This window comes from Rhinopithecus bieti, unplaced genomic scaffold (genome assembly GCF_001698545.2).
Source record: "Rhinopithecus bieti isolate Rb0 unplaced genomic scaffold, ASM169854v2 scaffold_18548, whole genome shotgun sequence".
NCBI classification, from domain to species: Eukaryota; Metazoa; Chordata; class Mammalia; order Primates; family Cercopithecidae; genus Rhinopithecus; species Rhinopithecus bieti.
Window position 1 is genome coordinate 2,122,350 of NW_016809526.1, and position 11,214 is coordinate 2,133,563.

At 41.3% G+C, this 11,214-nt stretch overlaps 1 protein-coding gene across 1 annotated transcript in view; it reads right to left on the reverse strand.

The window, feature by feature from the left end:
• Positions 1-8,988: 8,988 nt before the first annotated feature.
• Positions 8,989-11,214, reverse strand: part of AMD1 (adenosylmethionine decarboxylase 1) — a 22,155-nt gene continuing 19,929 nt past the window's right edge. The window contains exon 8 of the mRNA XM_017889649.1: positions 8,989-11,214. Within this exon, the coding sequence (XP_017745138.1) occupies positions 11,074-11,214 (141 nt within the window). The 3' untranslated portion in view covers positions 8,989-11,073.

Consider the following 11,214-nt stretch of genomic DNA (forward strand, 5'->3'; position numbering starts at 1 on the left):
TCTTTCTTCTTTCTTTCTTTCTTCTCTCTCTCCTCTCCTCTCCTTTTTTTTTTTTTTAAGTTAATTTTATTCAGAGTCTTTTGTTGTTGCTGAGACAGGGTCTTGTTCTGTTGCCCAGTGCTGGGGTGCAGTGGCATGATCTTGGCTCACCGCAACCTCTGCCTCCTGGGTTCAAGCAATTCTCGTGCCTCAGCCTCCCATATAACTGGGATTACAGGCGTGCTCCACCATGCCCAGCTAATTTTTTTGTATTTTTAGTAGAGATGGGGCATCTCACTATGTTGGCCAGGCTGGTCTCCAACTCCTGGTCTCAAGTGATCCGTCCACCTCAGCCTCCCAGTGCTAGGATTACAGGTGTGAGCCACAATGCCTGGCCATTTTTCTATCTTACTTTTCCTCACTTAATGTTATAAAAAATTATGATGCCAACATAAAGTCATATGCAGTCTTCATAGCTTCATATTTCGATGTATAATTATTTAACCAATCTCAATGTAAAATTTAAAAAATTATTTAGAAACTACTTGTTGAGGCCAGGTGCGGTGGCTCACGCCTGCAATCCCAGCACTTTGGGAGGCTGAAATGGGCAGATCACCTGAGGGTCAGGAGTTCAAAACCAACCTGACCAACATGGTGAAACCCTATCTCTACTAAAATATAAAAATTAGCCAGGCATGATGGTGGGTGCCTGTAATCCCAGCTACTCAGGAGGCTGAGATGGGAGAATTACTTGAACCCGGGAGGCAGTGAGCCGAGATCACGCTACTGCACTCCAGCCTGGGCAGCTGAGTGAGACTCTGTCTCAAAGCAACAACAACAACAAAAATTACTTGTTGAAAAGATTAAGCATTCTTTTTGAAAGTGCTCATAACCCCACAATTGTAGCATAACGAATTTGGGTTTCTTTATGCACATTTTGCCTCATTAAACTCAACATATCCAAAAGCAAATCTACCTCCTTTTATCCCCATCCTCCTCCCTGAGTCGTCAGTGGAATGATGCCAGAAACTCTAGGTCTACCCTTTACTTCTTTTCTGTCCCTGCCACTTCCTCATGCCAGCCCTAACATTTCTTACCTCTCTAGTCTAACTGGCCTCCTGGCTTCCAAACTAACTTTCTGCAATCCCATTGTAAGCTGCACCAGCACTACCTTTTTTGGTCTTTTAAATTTTCCCCAAACTACTTGAAATACTTGAAATTTATTCAAGTATTTTTGTTCTTATACAGAAATCTTTTGCTGAGAAGTTTCTAGAGAGGGACCTAGCTGTGAGCTGCTAGTAACCAATACTCCTGTAAAAGAATAAAGTAAAAGAATAAAGAATTATAAGTAAAAGAATTATTATATAAGTAAAAGAATTATTATAAGTAAAGAATTGTAAGTCAAAGAATAAAGACCTTAGTCCTTGGGGTGATCTTGGTGTGGCAGCATAGCATCTACCACAATCCTATCTTAACTCATTTCTCGTCCCCACTCTCCACAGCAATCACATGCAGTTTGTAGAGCATGAAATTCACTTCCTTTTTTTTTTTTTTCTCCCCAGAAAAAAAGATCTGTGTTAGAACACCACACCCTTACTTATCATTTTGTGGATTTTTTTTCAGTCATGTCAAAGATGAGCCCTCCTGTAAACCTTTTCTGAACTCCCTGGGCAGAGGCTCTCCTCTGTACATGCTTCTGTAACTTCTCATGTTGTTAACACATCTATAACAAAATTCAGCTCATTTCTATTTATATTCTCAGCATCTACCAGTAAGACCAGCATTTAATTCATACTCATCCAGTTATTTTTGACTGAACATTCATGTACTTTTTGTATTTTGAGACAGAGTCTCGCTCTGTCACCAGGCTGGAGTGCAGTGGTGCAATCTCGGCTCACTGCAACCTCCAACTCCCAGGTTCAAGCGATTCTCCTGCCTCAGCCTCCTGAGTAGCTGGGACTACAGGCATGTGCCACCACACCTGGCTAATTTTTGTATTTTTGTAGAAATGGGGTTTCACCATGTTGGCCAGACTGGTCTCGAACTCCTGACCTCAGGTGATCCTCCTGCCTTGGCCTTCCAAAGTGCTGGGATTACAGGTTTGAGCCACCACACCCCATCCCATGTAATTTTATGTAGTTATATATAATTGCATAGAACTTAAGACCACATTAACTAACCAGCATCCATTCTCCACGTTTTGCATGCTTCATCTCAGTATCTCTTATGTCTAAAATGCTAAAGGTGGCTGGGAACGGTGGCTCATATCTGAAATCCCAGCACTTTGGGAGTCTGAGGAGAGCAGATCACTTGAGGACAGGAGCTCAAGACCAGCCAGGCCAACATGGTGAAACCCCGTCTCTACTAAAAGTACAAAAATTAGCCAGGCATGGTGGCTCACACCTATAATGCCAACTACTCAGGAGACTAAGTCAGGAGAATCACTTGAACCTGGGAGCCGGAGGCTACAGTGAGCCAAGATCGCACTACTGTGTTCCAGCCTGAGTGACAGAGCCAAGAGTCTGTCTCTAAATAAATAAATAAAATAAAATGCTAAAGGTGAGGTTGAAGTCACCAGAACCAAACATGCTACCAAGGATGAGGAATTCTTAAACAGTAAAAAATAGGAAATGAAATAATTGAATTCTGAAGCTTTAAGTAGATTAAAAGATTTAGCTGAGAGATAACAGTGACTAAAACAAACTCTAGCCTGCCAGAGTTTGAATCTGGGCTATATCATTTCTAGTTTCTCTAACCTTGGGCAATTACTTTTATTTTTTAAGGTGGAGTCTCCCTCTGTTGCTCAGGCTGGAGTGCCATGGCATGATCTCAGCTCACCACAACCTCTGCCTCCCTGGTTCAAGCGATTCTCATGCCTCAGCCTCCTGAGTAGCTGGGACTACAGGCACATGCCACCATACCTGGCTAATGTTTGTATTTTTAGTAGAGATGGGGTTTCACCATGTTGGCCAGGCTGGTCTTGAACTCCTGACCTCATGATTCACCCGCCTTGGCTTCCCAAAGTGCTGGGATTATAGGCGTGAGCCACCGCACCCGGCCACAAAGTTACTCTAAACCAGAGAACTACCCAAGTGCCTTTACACTTCTTTTTTTTTTTAAGTGAAAGCAAGTTTATTAAGAAAGTAAACAAATAAAAGAATGGCTACTCCATACACTTCCCTTCTTGTCTCCAATGGTAGAGGGCCTGTTTCAGTCATAAGGTTCCACTACTAAACTCCTTTCATTCTGAGGACAGAAAGTATCTAAAAAAGCATACAAACCATTATCATCTCAATGGATGGGAAAAAAGGGGGGTAAGGATGTGCTATCTTCCATTCATGACAACCCAGAAAACTAGAAGAGGACTACCTTAATCTAATAAAAGGCATTGATCTAGACATCTACATAAAACCAGTAGAGGCCAGGTGAGGTAGCTCACTCCTGTAATCCCAGCACCTTGGGAGGCTAAGATGGACAGATTGCTTGAGCCCAGGAGGTGGGGACCAGCCTGAGCAATATGGCAAAACCCTGTCTCTACTAAAACACAAAAATTAGCCAGGTGTGGTGGTGTGCACCTGTAGTCCCAGCTACTCAGGATGCTTAGATGAGATCACTCGAACTGGAGAGGTCGAGGCTGCAGTAAGCCGTGACTGCACCACTGCACTTGAGCCTGGGTGACAGAGCAAGACCCTGTTTCAACAAAACAAAACAAAAACACCACCTACTAGCAAAGTCTTGATGGAATATTTAATGCTTTCTTCCTAAAACTGGGAACAGGGCAAGGATGTAAGCCCATGGGAACAGCACGAGACCAAGCAAGTAAGGTACAAGTGAAAGGAAGGAGCAAGTGCAAGGATGTACTCCCACTCAGATGCCCACTTACGCTTCCACTGCCCTGACAGTGCCTCCTTACATTTTACTATATATCTCACCTTAGTCACAGTCTGCTCTTACATCTTCTACTCACCATGGAAGTCCTAACCAGTGGAATAAGGGAAGAACCAACCAACCACCCACTATTGGCAAAGTCTCATAATATAAGTCAACATTTTTAAAGTTGCCTTTCTATAAACTAGTACCAGTTGGAGAAAGAAACCAATTCCATTTAGACTAGCATCCAGAAACCAAAAATGCTCAGGAATTCACAAAAAACTAGCCGGGCACGGGGGCTCACACTTGTAATCCCAGCACTTTGGGAGGCCGATGCGGGTGGATCACCTGAGGTCAGGAGTTCAAGACCAGCCTGGCCAACATGGTGAAACCTCGTCTCTACTAAAAATAAAAAAAATTAGCCAGGCTTGGTGGCAGATGCCTGTAATCCCAGCTATTCAGGACGCTGAGGCAGGAGAATTGCTTGAACCCAGGAATTGGAGGTTGCAGTGAGCTGAGATCGCACCATTGCACTCTAGCCTGGGTCACGGGAGCAAAACTGTATACAAAAACAAAACAAAACAAAACAATTCAACTTAATTCTAATAATCCCACCAGGCTTTTAAAAAAATTAAAACTGAAAAAAAAAAAAAAAAAAAAAGCCCTGGGCACGGTGGCTCCAAGGCTTGTAATCCCAGCACTTTGGCGAGGCCGAGGGCGGGTGCGAATCACGGCAGGTCAGGGGAGATCGACGACCCTCCTGGGGCTAACACGCGTGAAAACCCCGTCTCTACTAAAAATACAAAAAAAAAAAAAAACTAGGGGCCAGGGCGACTTTGCGGAGACCATGGTGCGGGCGCCTGTTAGTCCCAACTACTCGGAGGCCTGAGGCGGTGAGAATGGCGGGAACCCGGGGAGCGCGAAGCTTGCAGTGAGCCGAGATCATGCCACTGCACTCCAGCCTGGGGAAGAGGCGCAGACTCCTCCTCAAAAAAAAAAAAAAAAAAAAAACAATTGAAACGAACAGGTTTGTTATCGTATTTATATCAACATCTAAAGGACAAAGTAATCTGAAAACAGAACAAAAGAAGACAACTTGACTTCAAGACTTTAAAGCTTAGCAATCTAAGCTTTAAATCAGTATTATATCGGCATACAGACAGATAAAAAGTGGATCAGTGAAAGAGAATACACTCCAGAAGGCCGGGTGCAGTGGTTCTCACCTGTGAGGCAGGCGGATCACATGAGGCCAAGAGTTCAAGACCGGCCTGGCCAACATGGCCAAACTCCGTCTCTAATAAAAACACAAAAACTAGCCGGGTGTGGTGGCGTACGCCCATAGCCCCAGCTACTTGGGAGGCTGAGGCAGAAGGATCCCTTGAACCCAGGAGGTGGAGGTTGCAGTGAGCCGAGATCGCTTCAAGGCACTCCAGCCTGGGCAACAGAGTAAGATTCTGTCTCAAAAAAAAAAAAAAAAAAAAAAAAAAAAAAAAAAAAAAAAAAAAAAGCGAGAATACACTCTAGAAACAGATGGAGAAAAGAATCTTTCCCACAGTGTTAGAATAACTTGATGGGGGGAGAAACATGAACCTCAAGCCCTACCCTACATTACATACAAAAACTTGAGATTGATAATAGACCTAAACATAAAAGCTTAAACATTTTATGAGAAAACAATACCACCATAACAATCTGGAGGTAGGCAGATTTATTTAGAAAAGTCCACTTAAAATTGATAAATTAAGACTCCAGTGGAAACTTCTGCTCAAAACACTGTAAAAAAAAAAAAAATCAAGAGTCAAGACACACAATGGAGAAAATATTTGCAAAATAACTGACAAGGAATTTTATTCAAAATACAGAGTTCCTATAACTTGGTAATAAAAAACAACCTAATTTAAAAATACACACTCAAAGACATATTAATGGCCAATAAACACATGAGAACATGTTCATTAGTCAGAGAAATGCAGACTGAAACCACAAGATACCACTACATGGCCAGAAGTCACAATATTGGTGTGCAAATGTTCATAGCAGCTTTACTCACACTTGCCAAAAACTAGAAACCAATAAAATGTTCACTAACAGGAAAACAGATGAACAAATTATAGTATATTCATACAATAGAGTCCTACTCAATAAGGACTGTTGAACTTCAACAATGTTTATGCTGAAAGAATTACAAAGTTCCAGGGAAGGAAAGTAAAAATGAACCCTAGTCTATGATAAAACATTTGAGTGCGGTGGTGGTAGGAGATTGCTTAATTGCCTGGGTAGAGGTAAACGAGCTCCTTTTGTCCTGGTAAGGTGTGGGCGAAGGAGAACCATTTACCAAAATTATAGCTTAGATTTGTGTGTATGTATACATATCTTTTAGATGAAGTCTCACTCTGTCGCCCAAGCTGGAGTGCAGTGGCAATCTCAACTCACCGCAACCTCAGCCTCCTGGGTTCAAGTGATTCTTCTGCCTCAGCCTCCTGTGTAGCTTGGTCTACACGCATGCGCCACCACTCATGGCTAGTTTTTGTATTTTTAGCAGAGATGGGGTTTCACCATGTTGGCCAGGCTGGTCTTGAACTCCTGACCTCAGGTAATCCACCCACCTTGGCCTCCCAGTGTTAGGATTACAGGCGTGAGCCACTGTGCCCGGCCAGATTTATGCATTTCAATTTAAATTTATCTAAAAAGGGCATGCAGTTAGTAGACAGATATGCCTAACTAGAATGGAGTTGTTGAAACTTGTATATGAAGGTTTAGTGTACCATTTTGTTTACTTTGTATGTTTGAAAATTCTCCCTATTAAGACTCCATATTAAGACTTTGTATGCGGCCGGGCGCGGCGGCTCAAGCCTGTAATCCCAGCATTTTGGGAGGCCGAGACGGGCGGATCACGAGGTCAGGAGATCAGGACCACCCTGGTGAAGACGGTGAAACCTCATCTCTACTAAAAAATACAAAAAACTAGCCGGGTGAGGTGGCCGGCCCCTGTAGTCCCAGCTACTCGGGAGGCTGAGGCGGGAGAATGGCGTAAACCCGGGAGGCGGAGCTTTCAGTGAGCTGAGATCCGGCCACTGCACTCCAGCCTGGGCGACAGAGCCAGACTCCGTCTCATAAAAAAAAAAAAAAAAAAGACTATGCTTGAAAATTCTATCATGACTGTAATCCCTGCACTGTGGGAGGCCGAGGCAGGCAGGCAGATCATCTGAGGTCAGGAGTTTGAGACCAGCCTGGCCAACATGGTGAAACCCCATCTCTACTAAAAATACAGAAAATTGGCCAGGCATGCCTATTATCCCAGCTACTTAGGAGGCTATCACTTGAACCCGGGAGGTGTGAGTGAGCCAAGATGGCGCCACTGCACTCCAGCCTGGTGACAGAACAAGACTCCATCTCAAAAAAAAAGCCCTCCATATTGTTTACAAATCTAAAATCTATTGTCTGGGCCCCTAGGCCATATATCCAACAATTTATCAGATATCCCTTGACAAGGGATACCATCTGTTTGATGGTTTTCTTACCATCTTGAAGTCACATACCTCTAGCTTTGTGTTTCTAATTTCACCATAGGGTTCTGTTGAGAATCCAGGAAAACTGGTGGCTATTGCACAAGTCATGATTTTGTTTTGAGACAGGGTTTCACTTTTGCTCAGGCTGGAGTACAGTGGAGTGATCACAGCTCATTAGTCTCAACGTCCTTTTATTTATTGTAGAGACAGGGTCTTGCTATGTTGCTCAGGCTGGCCTCAAACTCCTGGGCTCAAGCAATCCTACCACCTCCGCCTCCCAAACTTTTGGGATTACAGGTGTCCAGCTATGGCGCCCAGTCAAGTTGTTTTGGAATAAGAATTTGGACATTTGACCAGGCACAGTGGCTCACGCCTGTAATTCTAACACTCTGGGAGGCAAAGGTGTGCGTATTGCTTGAGGTCAGGAGTTCAAGACCAGCCTGGCCAACAGGGTAAAGCTTTTGTCTCTGCTAAAAACACAAAAATTTGCTGGGTGTGGTGGCACATCCCTGTAATTCCAGTTACTTGGGTGACTGAGGCACGAGAATTACTTGAACCTGGGAGGTGGAGATGGCAGTGAGCCTAGATCGCACCACTGCACTCCAGCCTGGGTGACAGCGCAAGAACGTCTTAAAAAAAAAAAGAAGAAATAAAAGAAAAAAAATTTTTTTGGTCACTTGCCATCATTCAAGGCACTAGCACAGAGGCCTGTGGAGGGCCCTAAGGGAAGAAAATCAGAAAATTCAAACAAACTAATGGAAATGTTTTAGGAAATCACAGGACAGTCTCTGAAAGGAGGAAAGGATGGAATCCAAATTAGGAGCACCTCTTCCATTATGACAAGAGGAAGGGCAAAGTGGATGAGATTATGAAGCCTGAAGCCCAGAACCCAACAAATCCATCATAATTGTCCATCCAGGAGAATAAAATAGTATCACGTTTCCACTTATGTGTCTATGATGGAAACTTGATGACTGCTAACGAACCCCCAAATTCACTCACCTGTTTTTGGCAAATGAATTTTGTGAATTACATATTGCACAGATATGTAATATTTTGCTTTTCTAGGAACACCATCTGTTTTTAATGAAAATTGAGGAAATATTTTCTAACTGAAGCATATTCTGAGAAAGATCAGAATATACATTTTCATAACATTTTCAGCTTATTACATATTTGACTGTAGAACTAAAATGTTGCCAAATAAAGAAAATGACAAAGCCAAGTGTGATGGCAGAAGCCTGCAGTCCCAGCTAATTGGGAAGCTGCAGCAGGACTGCTTGAGCCTAGGAGTTCAAGGAAGCAGTATGCTATGATCGCACCTGTGAACAGCCACCACACTCCAGCCTGGACAACAGAACAAGGCCCTAAGTTAAAAAAGGAAATGATCACGCTTATAAATTTTTTCTACTTAATAGAAATAACCATGAATGAAATAAGGAAACTTATAGTTTGATCATCCTCAACCAATGTTTTAAGAGTCTAGTCTATAATAAAGATTGGGACCTAACACTTTTAAACTTTTCTCTAACTCCAAACTCATAAATACACATTGTTATATTGATTTTAAACTTCAGATATAGAGTATTTGGTCAAGTAGACTCCTTTAAAAAACAGGGCAACAGAAAAGTTTCTGAATGTCACTAGACAATTAAACTTTTATTGAAGCGTAAATTGTGGTACAGAAATACATTTCAACTGATTTAAGTCCAACACCAGTGAAAGGAGAAATTATGGCACCAAAACTTTCCCTCTTCTATCAAACCATGATTTAGATTATGATTCAATCTACATTTCTCTTTTCTAGGCTTTGTCCCATACAAATTTGTGCAGTTTTTCAACATTAGAATTCTTAATTCTATTAGGAAAAAAAAACAAAACAAACAAAAAAAACCCACAGACCTCAAGTCAACAAATCTATTGGGATACTGTTTACGAACAAAGTCCACCTTAAGCATTGGTCCTTAAAACAGAGCTCCTCAAAATATTAGGTGCTGTGCTCATTACAGAATCAAACTTACACACTGACTGAAAACTTCCTCAATGAAATTTTCAATCAACAACATGCTTCAAATAAAAGTCAAACAGTGTTCCAACCACTTGATTTCAAACCAAGTAGATTTTAGGTTTAGAAACACTAAAAAAAGGTGTTTCATTTATAAATACGGAAGGAACAAAAACGTCACTGCATCAATCCAGAAATTATCAAGATATTTAGAGGACAAGAAATATAAAATTTAGTCAACTTTGCTGTTTTCTCAGTTCCTTAAAATCCCAGAGTATCTGCAAATATAGCTAAAAGGTACCAACTCTTGAAAGCCTATATTACTAGTTATTTCTCATTGAGTATTTTCGAATTTTATTTATGTTCTACTTATTTATTCATATATTCTACTTTATGATGTTTATCTGAATAATCTGGACAAATTCTCATTCTGGGCAGTCATTCATTTCATCCTACGAATGCCATGGTGAGGGAAACACCGTAGTTAGAGGAACAGATCAAGTCAGAACACACATGCATCACAGTCACAGAACTTTAAGTCACAAGATGGAAAAGACATTGATTCTGCTTTGGATCAAAGTTTATAGAACACTACTTAATGGAAACTAGTGGAAATGGCCGCTAAAAGAAAAGTTAAGGTGAATGATCCAAGCTGACTTGATTTACTGAATCCAGAATAAAATTATGCTAAATCTCTCTGGTAACTAACTAAATAAAAAATCATTTTGTACTACTACTTAAACTTAGTAGGTTAGTAAAGGCGTGCTACTCATCAGACGCTAATCTCATTTACTGAGGAACACAGAAATGTATGTTTTCCACAGTTCAGCCAGTACACCCTAATCTCAATCTACAACTCTGGGTCTTCCCTGCGAATCAACTATTTTCCAAAAGAGCACATTACAATAAAAGAGAGGTTAAATTCCCATGCCCTTTAAAGAATATTAAGCCCAGGGACCATCTCCTCCATTCCCCATCTGGGGTATAGAATTAGTATATAAACCCACAGTGTTAACAGTGTATTGCTTTATTTGGGGTCTTGGGGGAGACACCAGGGAGAGGGAAGAAATCAAAGGACTATAAATGCAGGGTCCAATAATGTTAAAATAGTAAATATGCAAAATGAGTAACTGGAATCATTTTCTTAAGGACTCAACTCATGGAAGAAAAACTTTAATTGCTGTTTCAAAAAACATCAGTATGAAGTAGAAATTAGTTTCAATAACATTAGTAAAGAATATGTTCTAGAAAGTGGAGGTAACTGGATGTAAAATTCTGGCAGCAATTTAATAGAACAGTCCCAGAGGGTTAGGCTGAGGCCACCACCTAATGAGGACGAAAGCCTTGTCTGTGGGGAATTTTGGATGATACTTGGAGAAATATTACACTGTGCATAAACCAAACTGAGTTGCTTTCACAAGTGTTGTAAAGTTTCATATAGTAAAAGGTTTTTTCTACATGCACTTCAATTTCACAGCAAGAGTGGCAGAGAATACCTAAACACAGAAGAGAGCATTCATGCAAGATATCTAACTCCTTGATATAATAATGCATACAATTCAAAATGATTACACTATCATTACATCTAGGGCTTTCTGCAACTACACAGTGGTGGTTATGGAAAGCACTGCCCCCAGCATCGACATCTAGAAAGCATCCACCACCTTCTACATGTGTTCTCTTTTTGCGTTTTTTCTTCATTTTTTTAAATCAACTCTGCTGTTGTTGCTGCTTCTTAGCAAAACTGGTAAAAACAAAATTGTAATCATTGAACATAGCACTCTGGCAATCAAGACGCTTAAAACCTTCAATCTTCTGAGGTGAAGCAAGCACTGTGCGACATTTAGAACT